Source organism: Euleptes europaea, chromosome 3 (genome assembly GCF_029931775.1).
Source record: "Euleptes europaea isolate rEulEur1 chromosome 3, rEulEur1.hap1, whole genome shotgun sequence".
Taxonomy (NCBI): domain Eukaryota; kingdom Metazoa; phylum Chordata; class Lepidosauria; order Squamata; family Sphaerodactylidae; genus Euleptes; species Euleptes europaea.
In genome coordinates, this window is record NC_079314.1 from 48922848 (window position 1) to 48944084 (window position 21237).

General features: G+C 39.6%; 1 protein-coding gene across 1 annotated transcript in view; it reads left to right on the plus strand.

Moving 5' to 3' along the window:
* Nucleotides 1-21237, plus strand: part of CPNE8 (copine 8) — a 68635-nt gene that overhangs the window by 24545 nt on the left and 22853 nt on the right. Inside the window, exons 2-9 of the mRNA XM_056847228.1 lie at nucleotides 2795-2835; nucleotides 5167-5213; nucleotides 7775-7878; nucleotides 9939-9978; nucleotides 11382-11458; nucleotides 11889-11952; nucleotides 16046-16149; nucleotides 17708-17812. Of these exons, the coding sequence (XP_056703206.1) occupies nucleotides 2795-2835; nucleotides 5167-5213; nucleotides 7775-7878; nucleotides 9939-9978; nucleotides 11382-11458; nucleotides 11889-11952; nucleotides 16046-16149; nucleotides 17708-17812 (582 nt within the window). The remainder of the gene's footprint in view (nucleotides 1-2794; nucleotides 2836-5166; nucleotides 5214-7774; nucleotides 7879-9938; nucleotides 9979-11381; nucleotides 11459-11888; nucleotides 11953-16045; nucleotides 16150-17707; nucleotides 17813-21237) is intronic.

Consider the following 21237-nt stretch of genomic DNA (forward strand, 5'->3'; position numbering starts at 1 on the left):
TGTTGTGGCATCTGCTTTAAGTAGGGCTCCCAGCTGCCCAGTAATGGCGGGCAATCACCCACCAATTCATGCTGCTGCCCGCTGAAACTCAGCTGGTCAGTGGGCTGAAGCAGGCCAGTGGAATGGGGGGAGCGATCTCTGTCCCCTGAGTGATGACGTCACTTTCAAGTTTACACGGGAGCACTGGCATCATTCCAGGGTGATGCTCTAGCACTCTCCCCAACTCTATGAAAACCATAGTTTTTTTGCAAGTGCTAGAGCAGTGGTTCCCAACCTTTTTTTGACCAGGGACCACTAGGACTTTTTTATTCAGTGCAGGGACCCCAAGGTTCAAAATAAAAATTCCGAGAATTTGAAAATAAACTTTAATCATAACTGTTAGTTAAACATTAAACTTAGAATAATATTTGAATATATTTTTTATAATAGAGAACTTTTAATTGAAAATCAATGTGATTTTTGAGCTTGCATCCTTTTTACAAGCTGGGCAGTTCTGGGGCTAATACTGTTGCTCAGAGCTACACGAATATCATCACTTGCTTCCAATCGATTTCTGGTCTTGTTCTTAATTATAAGCAAAGCAGAAAACCCTTGTTCGCATAAATAAGTTGTGGAAAAGAGCATAAGATATCGCAAGGCGAATCCCCTAACTGTAGGATATGAAATTGCTTTTTTACACCAGAACTCTTCAAGAGAAACTGATTCAAACGCATCCTTACAGTGCCTATCATTTTGGAATTCAGTGAGCTCTTCCTGGATTTCTTCTGCAACCTCTTCAACAGCAATACCAAAAGGATTGCAAATCAGCTTTTGGGTATCTTTTGATTCGGTCTGGTTATATTCCGGGAAGTAATGGTGGAATTCCTTGACCAGCATTTGCAGATGACTTCTGATGTTGTCTTGTATATTCGCGGTGATCATGTCATCTTTACTATCATCGACCAGTGCTTTTATTGTCACAAACGCAGAATAATTGTTTTCGCCAACTTTACCTCCCCACAATTGAAGTTTGCAAATAAAGGCACGCAGTTTGTCTTCCCACACCTGCTAAATTTATGTTTCCAGAACCTTGCAACTGTAAGTTTAGTTTATTCAAATGTGAGAAAATATCCACAAGATAAGCCAAATGCATCTGACTTTTCAAATCAAAAAACTGCTCTAGTAAATCTTTAATTTTCTTCTCGGCTAGAAACAGCTCAACCTCTTTTCTTAGTTCAAATAACCTTCCCAGCATATTGCCTTTCGATAGCCAATGAACTTCGGTGTGGAAAAGAAGAGTCTCTTGATCGGAGTCCATTTCAGTGCACAGTTTTTTAAAAAGGCGTGTATTTAAGGCACTGCTTTTAATAACATTGACCACTTTTATGGCCATTTCCATGGTATTAACAAGGCTTTTAGGAAGAGTCTTGGAAGCTAATGGCTGACAATGTATATGCAATGAGTTGTTATTGCGGAAGGAGTCTTCTGTTTTATTAATGTTGCTAGACCGGAGCGTGATCCTAACATGGCTGGAGCACCATCTGTACAGAAGCCGGCGAGCTTTTCCCACATAATGCTATGTTTCTCAAAATACTCTGCTATTATATTAATGACGTCGTTTCCAGTTTCTGCGAAATCAATAATTCCTCTTTAATAGTGTTGTTGTCGTCTAAAAAGCGAACAAATATGAGCAAGTAACTGCAATTAGAAACGTCTGTCGATTCATCACACTGCAAAGCGAAACATGGCGAATTTTTTATTTTCGAAACAAGCTGCTCCTCGATGTCATTTGACATAATTTCAATTTGAGCTTTTCCCGTGTTGTTCAATAGAGGTATTTCTTGTATTTTCTTTTTGGCTTCCATCCCTAAAACTTCTTCGACAGCTATCATCAAACAAGGCTTGACGAGTGTTTCTCCTATTGTGTGTGGTTGTGTGAGGCTCGCTTGCACCCTCCCGCGGCCTCCCCGCATGTTCCTTACTCGTCGCGCGCCGCTCCCGCGAGCCACCACCGCACGCCGCTGCGCCTGCAAGCCGCCACCACGCCACCTGCGTAAATATTAATTTATTATGGGTTTATAACTTTGTTTCGCGGACCCCCGGTTTAGTTCTCGCGGACCACCGGTTGGGAACCAGTGTGCTAGAGCATCCCCTGCGCAATGTCGGCTTTCCCACATCAACCTGGAAGTGACATCATCATGTAGGGAGAGCAAATTGCCGCCCCCAAACCCACCTCCATAAAACTCCTGCCAATTTGATTCCTGTGGTTTTTGACTCTGATTTGTAACCCCTCTCCTTTTAATGATTATTGCTGTTTTATGCTGATTGTGATGCATGATACATGAGGTTTTGGTCTGATGCATTTGGCAAAACTTTTGCTGATTTTATTGATTTTTGTGTTGATTGTACTTTTTGTTTACACTAATGCAATGACATAAAAGAATGAGCAATATGTTACAAACACAGTTCTCATTTTCTACAACTCTGCTCAGATACTGATTCTGCTGAGTTCATGGACTTTTTTTGCTGGAAAACTCAAATAGTCTATGATATGTGAAAGATGTATCATGATACCGTCTAAAAATATTGCTTGTTAAATGTTGAAGTATACAAATCTACTGATGGTCTCAAGAGAGAAAGAGAATGTATTTGCTTAAAATTACCTTACAATTTAAATCTTTTAATTATGTAATGATTTCATGTTAATTATTATTGTGTGTGTGTGTAGTGCCGTCAAGTCGCAGCCGACTTAAGGCGACCCCTTTTGGGGTCTTTAACAGAAAGATAATTTAGTGGTTTTTTTTTTCATTCACAGAAACCTTTTGGACAGAGACACGTTTTCAAAATCTGATCCAAGTAAGTATCCTTTTCATCCTTGATTATTAGAATTTGGTAATGATGGGAAAAAGCTCTCAGCTTTCCTATTTATTTCTTATAGTTAAATGTTTTTTTCCCCATATTTCTGTCTAAACTTTACAAAGAACTGGATGAAAGGTCTCTTTTTGTATACACTATATTATTCAATAATAATTGTGATCATGGCATGTAATACTTGTGTAAATAAACCTGTACTCTAGTACTTGAAAGCCATGGCTGTAATGAAACTTAGTTTTCTTGGTGGTAATTTTCCATACTGCCAACATTGTTACAGGTTATGGTGATATGCACATTAGTTCTGAATACTTATTTCATAAGCTTTTCTAAATATTTTACTGAAAAAGCTCTGAAAAAATATCAATATTTTTAGTTCTCCTTATTGCTAAAAACTGTTTTGAGCCTGCTTAGGTAAGATGAGGAGACTGGGAGAGGTGACATGTTTATTCCATAGAATTAAATTGTTGAAAGGCAATGAGTTATTTCCTCTGAAATTTCATTAGCCTTAAAGCTGCTCCACATTGAAAAAAAGGAAGTCAGTTGGAGGAAGAGTCTAAAAATTAAAGGATTAGTACTCTATCTAATAGAGCTAAAAATCCCAGAACTATTATACGATGAAATAATTCACCTTCTAATTATAGGGTTGGATCCTGCTGAAAGCTTCCTTTTTTCCAGTTCCTCCATCCCACCACATATCTGATTCCACCTTTATCTTGTTCTGGGGATCACCTGTCCCCAAGAGCAGCATTCTGGAAAGCATATTGGGCTGCCATGGGAAGGGAAAGGCAAGATAGTCTTGCTCCACTGACAGAAATCCCGTCTCTTACATCAGTGGAGATATACTGTGGGTTACAAACCATGGCCCACTAATGCTGTTCTGGAGGCACACATGATACAGCCCCTTATGGGACTATGCCACTTGAGCAAACAAGTGAGACATTGCTTATTTGAATACTCCCCCCCATACATTGTGCTCATAGATGGCATATGAATGAAGAAAGGTTCTAGCCCCCCTCCCTAGTTTTTATAACAATTTTCATTTGATAAGAACACCTCTGATTTGGTGCTTTTTATGGTGGTGCTGGATATGGAGCACTATGATCATTGTGAACTGTCTGGGAATGAAAGAAATTAATTGGACAATAACTCAGTATGGCTGTTCGGGTCAGTTGGGTTCTGTCTAGACCTAGTTAGGGTCACCTACTGGCTATACCACTATACATGCCAATGGGAACAAAGAAGACATTTCCCCAAGATTATCCACTGCTGCAAAACATCTATTCTTGATTTTGTTTTGAGAAGTTCTATATAGAATATTTATAAAATAGTTTTGTTCTCAACATTGCTAATAAGTGTTTTTAATCTGCTAAGCAATGTATAGAATATTTGCAGTGCAATCCTCTATATGTTTATTCAGAAGTAAGCTGCACTGAGTTTGGCAGGGCTTACTCCCAAGTAAGTGTGCACAGGATTGCAGCCTAGGCTTCAGCCTGATGAACCTGCACCGCAACTACCCCCCCCTTGGATTGTTCTGCCCATTGATATATGACTAGTATCTAGGCATAGTATGTTCTACTACTTTATATCAGCATTGTTCTTGAGAATAAGTTAGACATCTCATCAGACTTGCAGTGCCATCCTAAGCAGGTCTGCTTTATCCTACTCATTGGGGTTAGTCTCAGGAAAATGTCTTTGAGATTGCCCTGTGGACCTTTTGTTTGGCTTCATACATATGGTCATGCAGATCAGGGGTCCCCAACCTTTCTGAGCCTGTGGGCACATTTGGAATTCTGAGAAGGCATGGTGGGCACAGTGAAAAAATGGCTGCCCCAAAATAGCTGTGCAGGAGGCAGAGCCAGTCACAAAATGATTGTCACAGCTTTAACTTCAGTAACACAGTGTATATCCCTGTGCTGTGGTAGCAGCTTCCACCAAAGCAACATTTTTAAAAATCTGCACAGCCAATGAAATTTCCAGTAATCAATCAGAAGCCTTGCTGGGCAAAAGCCTGACCTGGCCCCACCCACCTCTTAAAAACATTGGCGGGTGCTAGAAAAGATGTTGGCAGGCATCACATAGGGGACCCCTGATGGTGATGATCAGTTCATCTGTTAATACCCACTTAGAGTTTTAAGACCTGTTGTTTAGTTTTACTCAAAAAACATTACAAGCTGGATTGCTTTTCTGTATAATATTTGAATGTTCTGTCTAAAACCCTTTGCATACAAATAATAATTTAATTATACTATTAGGATATTTAGAATAGCTTTGTAGAAGAAACTTAAATTGGCTTCATATTTCTCTTTTTCACAGTCTGTGTTTTGTATACCCAAAGTATGGGAAATAAAGAATGGAGAGAGGTAAATATGTTGTTACTAATATATATGTATAGCAAATGCTTGTTTGTATTAGTAGAAGCTAAAACATGTGGCTTAGTTCCAATTAAAAAATGAAAGCCATAGGTTTTGTACAAGACTCAGGATCATGTTTTTGAAAATATGTACTTGTTACCAATCTTGTTGATTTAGTTCTGCACCGCTACTGCCATTATAAGACGTTGCTTGTGTCTAATAATGAAGGGTCAGTTCCGTGTTTTAAGGGACCCTTGGTGAGATGCCATCAGGTGGATGCCATGACTAGGCTAATAGCATGGGTGAGTAGCGGTGCAACTACACTTGGCTACCATTCCTGCTCTGTTGCTCACCCAAAACTGCTCAATGATGGAGTGAAAGCCCAATGATGGAGTGAAAGCCACAGCATCTAGTTGTAGTTGCTGTCACCACATAATCATTTTTGGGTGGAACATGGTAAGGCTGAGAGACAGGAGTGCCTGTGATTCCTACCTGGGATTGCCTGTCCAGCTCTCATTGTGAGAGTAAAGGGAAGAGTAGAAGGAACCACGGTACCACATGTGTATTCCAAAGGGAGAAGATAGGAAGGCCCTCTCCTCACTCTACTGGTGTGTAAATGGTGGTGGGAGAGAAATGTCTAACAGAAAAAAAGAGTCTCAGTTGGAAACTAGGGGAATCATCTCATTCTATTGAAAGTGGTGGGCTTTGAGTCCAGATCAGTATTTTAAAGATGAGTCCACAAAGTATTTTAAAGTTAAGTCCACAAAGACTTAACTTGAGCATAGTGGGCTTTCTTAATTTTCCCCAAAATAAAGCTTTATACAGTAGCTAGCTTGACTTTCCAATGTAACACTGTTCAAACTGACTGTCATACTGAAAAGAGGTAAAGGGGGAAATGGCACTCTGGTGTACTCTTGTTGGTCTCACCCCTGGAACACCCAGCATTTAGCTGACTTGCCAGGGGATGGGACCCACAAGCAGCAGTGCTGACAAACTGCCGTCAACAAGGTGTATTATTGACTATGTTGCTGGCACCCAATTAATCTGGTATCAGCCCTTCCACCAGGCACAACAGAAGATTGGTTCTTGTAGGTTATCTGGGCTGTGTGACCGTGGTCTTGGTATTTTCTTTCCTGATGTTTTGCCAGCAGCTGTGGCAGGCATCTTCAGAGGAGTAATACTGAGAGACACTGTCCTTCAGTGTTACTCCTCTGAAGAATCCTGCCACAGCTGCTGGCGAAACGTCAGGGAAGAAAATACCAAGACCACGGTCACACAGCCTGGATAACCTACAAGAACCGATGAATTCTGACCATGAAAGCCTTCGACAACAGAAGATTGTTTCCCACTTCATCTGCTGAGGGTGGGGAACTAAACTTGTTGGATTTTTCCACACAATGAAGTGTGGCATATGTCAAAGTCAAGCTGAAATAAAATATTATGAGCTACTTTGAACCGTGAGGAAGGATGGGATATAAACATTTTAATAAAAAGTAATAAATACATTAGTAAAAATTCCTTGCCTTTACTATAGTACGGGGAGAACTGTAAGTGGCAGAGTAAAGATTAACATGGGAAGCACATGGCAGTAGTTAGAGTGCAGGCTAACAGCTTGACCTGTGAGAATTAAACATGCCTAATGTGACTTCACTGCAAGAAAGTTTGCCTAATTCTGAATACAATTGAGTGGTTAAAATCAGACTAGACATTATGGAGGAAATCCAGATTACCAATCTCATTTTATCTCATTGTTGATTCAGGGCTTGAGGAGGGGGATTTACAGAAGATAAGTGTTGGGCTTGTGAGGAAGCTTAATCCTTCTCTTGCTCACTGATTATTCCCTGCCCTCCCCTGGTCTGTTCTGCTCCCCTGCCTGTGAAACTGGAAGTGAGCCCTACTGGAGGAGAAGCATCTGGGAGAGGGGTGACTTGCATTGGAGAATTGGCTGATGTGGGATACTTTTCATCTACTTCTCCTCAAAAGTACCCATGCCTCCTTTTTCCTCATCGTAATGGCAAATGTGGAATTGGGACAGTGTATGGGCTGAGACACTGCAAAACATGGCTCTTGGCTGGCCAAAGAAGCCTGGGCTGGTGTAGAATTGCTTTTAGCAGGGTGGTTTGCTTGTTAGGCAAGGGTATCACTTCAGGTTTTGGAAAGGGCACTGAGAGATAATCTCTCAGAGATTTATCAGGGTGTGGCCAAATTTACAGTAAGGGGCAAACACCCACAAAAGGCCATATATTTTAGCAACATGTTGATAAAAACGTACATTTCTGTAGTTATTTCTGAATCATCATACATGGTCATTGGGCCTGCCTTCACTCCTCCCAAAATGGGGCTCATGTTTTCAGATATATGAATAATTTCCAGTAACTGTCCCTTTTGCTGGCTCTTGTTTTTCTACCAAGAGCTGCTGGTCACTGTGGTTTTCTTTTCTTGAAAACTGCAAGTTTATATGCTGTAATTCATAGTTGCTGTTAGTGCAAGCAGGTGCCTGATACGTTGCTTTCTATTAGTAAATGTGCAATGATATGCCTTTTATAATAAAAAAAACATTTCTCTTTCAGTTTGGTAGAACAGAAGTAATTGACAATACTTTGAACCCAGATTTTGTAAGAAAATTTATAATGGATTACTTTTTCGAAGAGAGAGAGAACCTGAGATTTGACTTGTAAGTTTATTCATTAATTTTTATTTTGATTAACAGCATTATGGCAACATAGTTAACTAGTTAACAAATGACAACCCGACCTCTTATTAACATTGTAAATATTATATTATACTGTAGCAGTAAAATGTGCTTGCAGCCAATTAATATAATGGAATGTTACAATCACAAATTCAGCTCAAGAGGCCTTGGTTTTCATCACCATGATAAGATGCCATATTGTAAGGTTATATCTAATGTGTTCACAATTTTAAGTGAAATTGGCTACTTTTAAAAAAAAGAAATTTGGTATTGTAGGAGAGATAACATATGAGAATTGTCTTCAAATTCTGGCAATCTATATTCATTGCATGTTCTCAGGTAATACAGTCTGTATGTAGAGATACATTTTATTATACATAGCCACAAACCATGGCAATATTCATACAGTGATCAAAATATGATATTAAACAAATGTAAAATCCCATGTATCAGATCATTTACAAAATAGCAAAAATAATATTACTTGCAGAGTAAAACTATACACAGACAAATATGCATAACTCTGTCATCACCTATAATCTAATTTTGGTTACAGCTCATAGACAATGTACTCCACTTCTGGCAATATCTAGATATTTGACTCCTTGCAAAAACAGCACATTTTGTCATAATGTACATGTAGAACACTTTTTTCCAGTCTTGAGGTTAACCATTTTTTGATTTTCAAATATAATGAACAGTCTAAGAGAGAATGTGGCAGAACCCCAATTGAACCAGACAAATATATACAAAAGCATGAGTTTCTTTGATAGCAACCTGATCAGTAGTGATTGAAATGTTAAGGTAATGAAATCCCAACCAATGTTCATAAATGTCTCTTTTTGTATTTTTTTGTGATGTAGTTTCTCGTGCAGTCTGCTCTTCTTTCTTGTAGGGAGAAAGTACTCCCCAGAAATCCACTGATGATGATTAGGTAGGCAGGAGGACAATAGGCAGTGGGAAACAGAGCTATCCTTTCCACTTTTCAGGTTCTTGTCACAGCTCCTGACCATTCTTTCCTCTTGCATTGAACAAAGTATAACCCACTGATTATAATGGAGAAATTTAATAGGAAAGCTTTTAAGTGGGACAAGCTTTCCTCCCCTTTTCCCCAGTTGCCGTTGTCAGGAGCTGAACCCAATCTCTTCTGTGTTCCCTGACTTCACAGAAATTGGTAAGAGAAATGCAGAGTTAGGGGGTTTTTTTTGTATGTGGAGGGACCTGCCCCCTCACCCAAGAGCTAGTGTTGTCAGGAATGAAGACAGGATTTTCCATTTCATCGTTAATGGTTTTGCCTGCTGGAGCCCTGTTAATTTTCTTCTGTAAATATTAATGGGAGCTGTTTAATGTTGTAGAATTAAACAAGTTGTCATACTGATGGGCACTTCATCCTCACTTTTTAGATAGTAATTCAAACAACCTCTGTGTATTGAACTATTTTGGTTAGAAGTTTCTGTATTCTATTCAGTGTTTTCCTGTTCTTTCACTCTGGTCTTTAGTTATGTATGTGTCATATTGCCATGTTTTAACACAGCATCTTAAAGCAAAGCTTTAGATTCTTGGAGTATTCCCTCTTATGCTATGTCTAAATATATGTATATAGATAATCTGGAAAACTTGAGAAACCTTTTGATACTGTGAATGCATTTTTGTTGTAAATGTATATATATACACATACATAGACTTAACTGTATTGTCTTCAGAATGTTAAAAACATTAAGCAAAAAACCCCAACAGATTTAACAATTTAATTGTAAGAATTCACATGTGCTGTTCAGCCTGATAAGGATCATAGGTTAACTCCAGCTTCAGGAAATTCTCTAGCCCGTAATATCTGCCTCACGTTTGGGGTGGCCAGTTATCTTTATTAGTTGTTGTCCTCTCTGCCAAGGTGTTCTTTTTTTATGCAGAGTATGGGCGGGGGGGAGGGAGAGATAGCTGAGAGAGACAGACAGACAGACACCCTTGGGCTTTTGCACACTTATTTTGTTCATGCAGATGTTTATTTTGTACATGCAAATGTGTGTTCCTTTTCATTATAGGTATGATGTTGATTCAAAGAGTCCCAACCTGTCAAAGCATGTAAGTACCAATTTATTACCTTGAAAATGTGTGAAACTTTAAAAATGTATGAAATTTTAAAATATGTGTAGTATATGTTGGTAAGGTCCTTGGTAGTACATGGGCGCATGTTATTGCTAGTTGATTTTAGCGTCAAGCAGATTTGTATAACCTGATCATATTGTTATCCTTTCAAGAGATTCAGTACCAAGGGCTGCTGTGTCATGCATCTCTTGCGAGCTGTGGCTGCAATGTACCCAGGACATTAAATCAATTCAGATGGTGCTACATAACTACCAAATGTCAAATCCCATAGCTCAAATCACCCTCATAGAGGACAAACAAGTGATAACGTTGTGACACACCCCAACCAATGTAACACAGTGATGGGATCAAGCATTGCAATAAACTCATTCCACTGATATTGGCAAGCTCATGAACTGCAAAGGGAACAGAAGAAAAAAAATATTAGAGGGCATGATGATGGCCTTCGCTGCCGATGTTAAAACTAGGCGACAAACTTGCTATTGCACACTTCACATAATGTGCAGTAGCAGCAACTCTTTGCAGCACCACAGGAAAGGACTGGTCATTTCTGACACCTCTCATAGTGAATTCATTCCTTTGGACTTAGTTTCATTTCGTACAGGTTATTTCTGGTTTGGTTGAGCAAGAAAACCTACTGTGCTTGGACCAAATGCTTCCATTAAACCAGGAGTTCCCAAACTTTTTTTATGCCCCACCCCCTTGGTTCTATAACTCATCCCCAGAGCCCCCTATCCTACCCTATAAAAAAGCATTATTCAGAATAGCGGTTTTCACAACCCACTAAGGAAGACCATAACATTTCTGTGGGCATTTTGAGAGCTTTTTAAAACTGTTTTTATTTTATAAGGAAGTGTAATTTCTGGAGATCACAAAATGTAGTAGTTTACTTGAAACATTGGCAGAATGCAATAGAATATCTGTCTTGTTTGGTTAAAATGTTTCATCAAATGCTTGCTCACATATACATTTTCTTCTGTCTCTATTCTCCACTAAGAATTCTGTCTTCCCTTCTTTTGTCTGTTGTAACTGCAGTTTAGCATTGTTAATCATGGTTAATGCTAACAAGAGTTATACTGTAATTAGATTTTGGAACTGCAGGTTGCAGTAGGTTTGCAAACTATGGTTAGCATCAAACAGAATTGTAAGGAGGACAAACATGCCAGAGCAGAAAGAGACAAGAAGGGATCCCATTGTTATGAGATGTGCAACTTTATGGCTGCACTGGGCTTTATTGAACAAATTATATTTTTCTTCCCAAATCCTCTTGTCCAATTGCCATAGCCATAAATCACTAATAGAAAGAGTACATTGGAGAAATCTTATGTCCAGGGAAAACTTATTGAAGCTTTATGATTTTACATGTTACTGGCTTTCAGGATTTCTTAGGACAAGTGTTCTGTACCCTTGGAGAGATTGTTGGATCACAGGGAAGCAGATTAGAAAAACCAATTGTGTAAGTATATATTTTAAAGCAAGTTAATGCTGAACTTGGGTTTTTTAACCTTAAAAAATGGCTGCCAGCCTTTCCTTTGAGATTCTCAGCTCCTTGCATGCTTTGGTGCTTGACAAATGAGAATACTTGACACCCACTGGATGACAATATTTTTATCCATTGATATCTATTCTGAATTTAGTTGTGATAGATTTGTATAAGATGTGTAATTATTTATATCATATACACATGCCATGAAGTACATGGTAAAATCTACAAATACAGCCCAAGAAAAATAATGTTGTTTCTTAATCATCCAAGTTCCAAAATGGCAATTATTGACCTATTGGGATGTTTGACTTGTGTTGATAGATTAATGTGTTATTTTTTAAAAGCTTTATTTGTATTTCACTCAGTAGTATAATCCCATCTTAATACTGTTTTGTTCCAGAGGAATTCCTGGGAGGAAATGTGGCACCATAATATTGACAGCAGAGGAACTGAACTGTTGCAGGGTAAACACTTCTGGTTCATTTTGTTGAAAGTATACTTTTTGGTTCGTAGTTAATATAGAGATCTGTGACAGACAGCTAATTGCTGATGTGTTGTCCCAGTTTGGGAACCTTGATTGAGAGCAGGTTAAAAAAGAAGTGTACTGTTGGCAGTTGAGAGTGGCAGTTAGAGGCTGGCAGCTAGAGTGGAATGATAAGTGTTGTATAGGATCAAGGAGGATCCCGAGTGAGGGAAGTGAAACCAGTAGTCCTTCCCGAGGGAAATAGTTCCAAGGAAAAGGGTGATACACATCAAGTTTTAAAAGAGGAAAATTGGATCCTGTGTGTATTGTTCCTGCCTTCACAAATTTTAGAAATTTTGTTTCAAATCAGTTTATGACTTGATGGCGAACCTTTTAGAGACCAAGTGCCCAAACTGCAACCCAAAACCCACTTATTTATCGCAAAGTGCCAACATGGCAATTTAACCTGAACACTGAGGTTTTAGTTTAGAAAAAACAACACATACATTATTAACATCTTTTGCCTTAAAAGAAAAACACAATAACAGAGCTTTCAATGATACAAAAACTTTTTATTGAAAGGTAAAAGTTTGCATTTGGCAAGCTTTTGAATGTTTGTTCAAAGCCCCAAGCTGGGCGGCGGGGAGTCCAGGGAAGGCAGACGCGACGGTGCCCACAGAGAGGGCTCGGCGTGCCAAGTCCAGCACGCGTGCCATAGGTTCGCCAACACGGATCTAAGTAGTGACTGCCAAGTGATATCTCTCTCAACAGTTACAATCGCCTGTCAGTAAAACCCATCAGCTACATTCTTACAACAAACTATCAATTGTATATAGTTATAAGAAGCTTCCCTCATTCCTGTTGCCTTTTCATTCCAAGCTTAAACCTGAAACCTTCCTGACAACCTGCCTTGACCATTTTCCCAAAAGACAAAAATAAAACTATTTTGTGTTAAGAATTCTTATCCATCTCTCATGTGCCATGTTCAGACTATACTAATAAAGGGTTTATCTGTTTCCTCATCTTCCTGAGTTTGGGACAGAATATAATGAGATTTTATTTCCTTTGTCTGGGGCAGGGGTCGGCAAACTCATTAGTCAAAAGAGCCAAATATCAACAGTACAACGATTGAGATTTCTTTTGAGAGCCAAATTTCTTAAACTTAAACTATATAGGTAGGTACACTGTTTATTAACTTAATAAACTTTAATTAAAGTTTTAAGTCTTAATTAAACTATAGGTACACTGAATAAAACTTGATATCATACTTAATAGTGATCTTATTTACTGATAAAAATTAAATTGTAAGTCCCTGCCATTTCCCCCTTCCGGTCTGGAGTCCTCGTCTGGAGGCCTGGTCTACCGCCATAAAAGCCTATTGGTAGACCTGGCCTCTGGCTGAGTCCCATTGGGAGGCCAGGTCTACCCATTGGCTTTCTTGGCAGTAGACCTGGCCTCCGGAGGCCCATAGAAGCCAATTGGTAGACCTAGCCTCTGAAGGGGGACTTTTTCCCCTCCTCGGAGTCCAGGTCTACCGCCAAGAAAGCCAGTGGGTAGACATGGCCTCCCAGTGGGACTCAGACGGAGGCCACGTCTACCAAAGGAAGCCTGCCCCACCCAACAGCTGATAGGCGGGGGTGCAGGAACCGCCGAGCAGCCCGCCCAGCAATGCGCGGCTAGAGGGGAGGGGAGGCTTTAGCCTCCCAACCATTGAGGGCAAGGGAAAGGGGGATCTGGCCATTCTCCACAACAGGGGGTGGGGGAGAGACAGCGCGCCCGCTCGCCTGCTCTATCGCGCTCTCAGGCGCGCTGGCTCCGCAGCCCGGCTGCCGGCGCGAGCAGGCACGAGAGCAGGGGCTCCGAACCAAGTTTGGAGAGCCACACTCAACGGGCCAAAGAGCCGCATGCGGCTCGGGAGCCGCAGTTTGCAGACCCCTGGTCTGGGGGGATGTGTTGGAATCTCCATAAGATCATTTGCACAGCAAAAGAACTTAAGAGTTGCAAGAGCATGCTTAATAACACTATTTGAAAAGCTGATGGCAGGGCATTTGTGGTGAAAGGAACTGTTCTGTGTTTTCTTTTTAAAGAATTGCAACTATATAAAGGCAATACTAAGTCATAGTTTTTCACCATAGTTTTAGATAGTAATGGAGGAAATTGGGTCATTAAATGGCAATGATTTTTTGTGAAGTGGGTTTAGGGCCTGACTGAAATTTTTGTTCATTTTTGAACTTGCTAGATAGTCACAGCCATCTGGCACACACATCCTCTGCTTCCCGTCCATAAAATTGGAATAACGACCATTTGCCTCCACTAGAATTATATATATATATATATATAAGCTTTAGGCCAGTGTAACTGGCTCCACAGTATGTACTCTGAACAGTGTCTGATCAGTTTAGTCAAAAGCTGAATCTGTTCCACTAGATACAGTGCTACAAGCTCATTATATGTGATATAGTCAACTTGCAGCCAGAAGGTGAAAGCTCCATGAGCCTATGAAAAACCACCATCGCGAGAGATGCATCTGTAGAGCAAATGGATCATCTGGCAACCATGCATATATTTTTAATATAGGCATGAGTGCTCTTTAATAAATATATTTCTTTGTTTAATTGTATTTTATTTCACCCAACCTTTTGGGTACCCAACTTTGTTTTTGGGTTGGGCAATTTCCCCTCTATTTTGTTCAAATGGATCATGCTTATATTGTTCAGTAGACATGGTGGGTAGCATAAGCAATAACTTTCATAATGGCAGTCTGAGTAAAAAGGTGAGGAATACAATTTGGGGCCCACTTGGGAAAAAAATGGGGAAATCACACCTCATTCTCTAAAATTATGGTGCACAATTTTGCAGCTGGGGCAGCAGGCCTTGTGCCATTCAATACAGCATGGGGAGGGAGAACTAACTACCTTCCTGTGCTGTATGGGAGGAGCGTTGAAGGGAATATTGGGGCGGGGGGGGGGGGTCTGCAGTCTCCAAACCTATTCTTCCATGACCATTTAAACTGTCTGGGTCTGCTGCCTTTGGGGAGGGATTAGTTTGGTTATTGGAAGTGTTTTCCCTTCAGTTTCCAGTTAACTCACCCATACTGCCCACAGTTCTTTAAATTTAAAAGAGTAGGGTTGGGGGATGTCTGCTGTCATTCTCCCACACTGGGGCCAAACTACATGATATGCTTGGCCACAATGCCATGGCAACTGCAAAGAACTTACTTACCCAAGTGCTACAGGACTGTGTTGCCATGGGAGGATGGCCTCCACCCCCTTCACCATTGTTTTTCTGTGTTGAAAGGGTCCCGGTGTGCTTTTTGTCCCATTGTGGGGCATGCTCAGTCCCCATTTGCAGAAGGGGTTCCTATTTATGAAAGAAAGATATGAGGAGAGAATCCTCCAGGTATACAGAAAAGGATACCCTGGGCGAAAACGCATGGTTGCTTTATCCTCCTCTAATCCCTGTTTTAGCCCGGATCAAACACACATAAGGTGAAACGCATGCGTTCGATCCTGGCTGAATCCTGGCTGAAACAGGGATTAAAGGAGGATAAAGCGACCATGCATTTTTGCCCCTTTTCTCTCTGGGTGGCTGTGTTTTGCTAGTTTACTGACTGATGGTGAGACTAGCCATTGTTAGAGGGAATATTGGTTTTAAACGCAGAGAGCTCAAACTGTATTTTTTGTTTTCTTGATGTTATGTCCTACTTCTTATGTATCACAATTTTAATACTCAAATTTAATGTAATATTTAGTTTTTTGATATGAATATGAATTCTAATGTGAAGTCACTGTAATTGTAGCTGAAGAAGAAATCTTTGTCTTAATCTGTATTTCAAATTGTATTTATTATATGGGTTGAGAAGTCTACAATTATTAATACATTAAAATATTGATATTAAGAGTAAAAATGACAGATTACTCTAGTTGTGATAATATTGCCCTCACTAGCTAGACAGAAGAAATTGTTAGTAGTATCTTTTTCTTTTGAAGTTACTAAAATAAAACAAACTTAAACTTGTGAATTTGGTATCATATCTATGACATGCTCTTTGTATTATGTATAGTAATCTGTGCACTGCATGCTTCTGTTATTAGGATGCTGTACTGATGCAATTTTGTGCAAATAAATTAGACAAGAAAGACTTCTTTGGAAAATCAGATCCCTTCCTCGTATTTTTTCGCAGCAATGAAGATGGCAGGTAGGTTCATCTTTATTTTAGATATGTCAGTTTTTGGTGATAAGTTGATGTCCAATCAGCCCTATCACAGGCCCTGGACTTCAATAAACCCTTCATAATCCACAAGTTCCATGACATCACTTTAGAGACAGAGAAGCCAGAATATTTTTAGGACTCCCAATGCAACTGCACTGTATATTTATATAAGAACATTACAATTTTGGCCATTTTATTTCCAATTCCTAACATAAATGTTATCTTTTCAGCTGCTGCCTCCTACTGAGTTAATTTTTTTTAATTAAGCTGTCTATCCACTGTGACTTCTAAGTTTTATTTCCTGCAGAGCTAAAGCTAATTCAGATCTTATCAGTTAATAGAGGTCTTGTATTTTCCCCCTAATGTATGGAACATTATTTTTACTTATACTGAACCTCTTTTGCAAGTTTGTTGTCCAGTCATTGAGTCTTAGGCCTTCTTTGTAGCTGTTCACTGTGTATGGATGTTCATTGTGAATAATTTTGTGTCATCTGAAAGCTTTTATATAATTCTGCTCATGGATGACTTCAAATCCTATACAAATATGTGGAATACTGCCAGTCTGAATGCAGACCTTGTGGCATTGACCTCCCTAATTGTTTTCCTCTGTTATGAAAACTATTTTGTACCTGTTTTCTGTAACCAATTACTGATCCATAAGAGGGCCATTTACTTATCTCAGGACTGCTAGGTTTACGCTGGACTTAACTTCTAAGGAAAATATTTGCTATCTTCATGTTTGCTGATGATCTCAAAAAACTGTATAAAATTCCTAAGGCAAGAAGTCATCCCCGGTTCTATTTTTTCCTCAGCTTCAATAATGATTTTCACCAGTTTATGCACGACAGAAATTAGGTGAATGGGTCTGCAACTTTCTGGCTATCTATGCCTCCCTTTTAAAAAATCTGTGTTTATAGAGTTTAACCTAGATGCGATGCTAGAAAATCCATGAATGGATCTCCAGCGTAGTGGGTTTTTTGCTTTGTTAATAAAAATCATATGGGCCCCCACTTTGGACCAGGGTGATGATATGTATGGTAAGGGGTTTTAACTCTATACCTCTAGGGCCCCTGCTGGAGAAAACATACAATGTGCCTATGTATTTCCTGTGTGGTTTCTCCAGTGGGGCAAATAGCAGCTAGGAGTGTGTGTGGCTGATGTCCAGTCACTGGCATGGAGGGAAAGAGTTAACTCCTTGCTGTGAGTCCGGTCCCTGTAAGAGCCATTTTGATTTTGCTGATGATCTTATTTTGTTATTGCTATTCTATTGTTGTTTATAATTATTGTAGTAATCAGTCTTTCAAGTATTTATGTGGAGAGTGGGGTTAAATATTTTAAATAAATAAACTATGTGTGCAGATCAGCCTCAAAAATGTTGTTGTGTCTAAGGTGAACCCTATCCCATTTTCTCCACTTAAATAATTTTTACAAAGGTTGTTGATACTTTCTTGTATTTGTTTTAACTTTACAAAGGTTGTTGATACTTTCTTGTTTTTGTTTTAGCTTTACAAAAGTTGTTGATACTTTCTTGTTTTTGTTTTAGCTTTACAATCTGCCACAAGACAGAAGTTGTAAAGAATACATTGAATCCAGTTTGGCAGGCTTTCAAAATATCTGTCAGAGCACTTTGCAATGGAGATTATGACAGGTAAGGTAAAGGCCAAACTTTTTGTAAGTATGATTCTTTTACCTGAAAGTATGTAAGTGAATGTTTTGTAAGATTTGAGATCCTTTGATTTAGTGATATCATTTTGGCAGGCTTAGTTCAAAATTTAAAGTAAATGTTAACATCTTTATAATTCATTTCATTGAATGTTTATATTAGGAGGCATACAAATTATAGTACAGAAGTATTTTCAATATACTAAGAGGTCCTACCCTTTCTGTAGGTGACTGACAAGCAGATAAAAAGCAGAGTTTCTGGACCCAGGGAATCACTGCTCCTAGTGTACGAAGAAAGTAGATACTGCTCAATGTCACTGAAAAGCAAACATTGTTTCATCAAGAAAGCACTTTCTGTATTCTTTAACATATTATAGAATTCATGGGGTAATATTAGCCTAAAAGGGATCTAGCAGCATATATTGGTGCTTCTCCTCTCCCCATAAGGAACAATTCATTGGACGGACATCTAGTGAAACAGTATCAATATCAATATCAAAACCTTTATTGGCATAAAACATCTAGTGAAACAGTATTCCATGTCTTGTCTACTTCACTTTCAGTTTGGCTTTCCTACATATAATTACACATACCAGGGTGCTTACTGACATTACTACTACCACCATCTGTTCTTCAGCTGATCTTCTCCCTCTTCCCTTGTTTCCAGCTTGGATGGGAAGCTTCAGGCCACATCATAAGCCAGTTAATGGAAGACAAAACATTCAGAACATGTTGACCAGGCTGCATCTTACCCAACCAAACCAAAGCAGAACTAAACAGAATAATTGGCACAATAAGTTGAATTATTGTGTTCTAGCTAGTCTAATGGCTGCTCTCTCCTCTTTTTCTTCATTGTGAGTGGATTTTTGTGTGCAAAATAGAGTAAGAGTTTAATTATGACACACTTTTATATGTCAAGATGTTTATAAATACACTAAATAAATTTTAAAAATCCAGTTATTACAGAATTGTCAAGATAATTGCAAGTTTTCATTATTTGGTCTTGCAAATAAGACGTTGGGCTGCTTAAATTCTAATAAACTCTGAAGAGCTATTTAAAGTGTATGTCCCATTGAAGCTAGCATGATTTGGCTCCACCTTTCATTAATATCCCCAAACTCTACCTTCTCAAAGGAAAATTATTTTAAGTATGCTGCTGGAATCTGGCTTTATATCTTCTATGGTTTGTGGAGCAATATTATGATCCAGACAATGACTGAAGTAGTGTTGCTGGACACTTCTGGATGTAAATAAGTACTTGGCCTCAGTAGATGATCAGTTCACATTTGCTTTGGAAAATTAAAAAGTGACTATATTTATCTTCTTAGATATTACAAAAGATATTACAAAAGACACCTCTTTGTCACAATACCTTAATAAATATCCTGAAGTTTTAAGCCTGTGACCAAAGCATGCCTTCTGAGAGACAAACATGATAGTTCTGATTTCAGTATTTTTCTTTTATAGAAAATGTACCTGAGATACCTGAGATACCTGAGCTTCATTACTCAGTAACTTATGCCCAATGAATGCAATTCAAAATGATGTATTATGAAATCTAGCCAGACAAGTTGATACTCTCAACTGATTTAGAGCTGGGCAGAGAATCGAAGCAGTGTCAAAAGTACTGATTTTTTCTAGTGGTGATGACTAATTCAGTGGAGCATTCCTTCAGGGAAGCTCCCTTTCATCACATCACAGTGAATTCAACTCAGAACTAGAACAGGCAGCAACCTTTTCAGAAGAGATCTGCAAATCTGCCACTACAATATAGAACTTTATTTGCATTTTTTTAAATTGTTAATTTTCACCTGTAATCAAGAAGGTTTGTGTAGCAGTGAATGGCATTTTTTCCATCCATGTTAGCTACTGTCTACTCAGAGGAATGACTGGAGAGTTTCCAATGTCAAAGAATTTACTTCTGTATAAAAGAGAAAAAAAAGAGTTTCTGAGAGTAGATACTCCAACAGCACATTCCTGATTTCTGAGGACAAAAGTTCTCAGGAGGCTAGGAAGGGGCTGCGCTGGCATTGGGGGCCCCCATGCCGGCATCTGGGCTACTTACACCGCCATACGTGGCCCCAACACTGGCGGGGAGGCCTGGACGTTGGTCTCCTGGTGCTGCTGTGGCAGAGCCACCCCGGGACACCAACAGTGCCTTCTGCTGGTGTCCCACTGGCATAAAGGCCGGCGCCCGCATTCCGGGGGGGGGCGTCCTGGCATCCTGGGGGGTGTTCCCGGGGCGTTCCAGGGGCAAGGCTGCCTGTAGGCAGCCTCCTGTCCCCTTTCACCCTAGGTACGCTGGTGGGGAGAAGAGCAAGGCTGCGCCTGCTTTATAGCAGGTGCAGCCTTGCTATTCTCAATGGGGTGAAATGCCCCATTTTATAAGAAAAAGCCTTTAAAAGGCTTTTTTCGAGCTTTCAGCGGCCATGGAATGGCTTAGAAGGTGCCTCCTCCATCCCTGGCTGCTGAAAGATCAGGAATGGGCTGCAAGCCACATTTTGTTTTTGTTTAAATCCTTCTGTTTAGCGTTTTACTGAAGTCATTTTTGTAGATGTTGAGTATGCTAGCAGCAGTATTCTTTGTCTTATTGTTACATCTGCCTGCCAATTGTCTGTGGCATGAGAAGTAATTAATTTGGATAAATGGATCTAGCTACAGAAATGTATTTTACAGGTAGGGGAAGAAATATTCTGCACCTGTTGCAGTTGCTAGTGATGGCAACTTGATTAATGGGGTTTTCTCCCAGTACTTTTATGTTTATCATTGTGGCTTCTGTGTAGGCACACACTGGGACTGTGTGTGCACAGCGAGTCATGGAAAAGATTTCCAAAGCTTTCCCATAGACTGGGAGTGCCCCTCCTCCCTCTGGTGCTTTCCTGCCAAAAGCATCACAAGACCTGGAGGAGGGATGCTACTCCTTCAGTTCTCTTTTTTCTGCTGCGAAGAGGGGATTTCCAGTGCTGTTCTACATTTGTTCCCTCACCTCATTCTTAAGGCTGACAAGACTTATTTCTATTAAAAATGTTTTTTCAACAGTGTTCTTGTTTCATCAAAATTTCTTCAAAATTTCTAGGTTTCCACTTTGTCATTATGTCTCAAAAGGGAAGGCCCCTTTTCAGGATTGTGGCAACTGTGGCTTTAAAATGGTGTTGATAAACACTCATCCTCTATGTCTTATATGCCTGGGGGATCACACAACAGAGGGGCCTGCTCTTTCTGTCACCAGATTACCCTGAAGGCATGATTTGATAGAGCTGGATTCAAAAGGGCTCTTTTTCAAAGGCTTTGGCTGCACTCCAGCCTGAATAAAGGCATATTCCTTGGCTGTGTCACCTCTGAGGGCAGAAATCTGGAGGTATTGCATGACAGAGCCTTGGATTCAGACTATTTATTTATTTAGTTATTTGT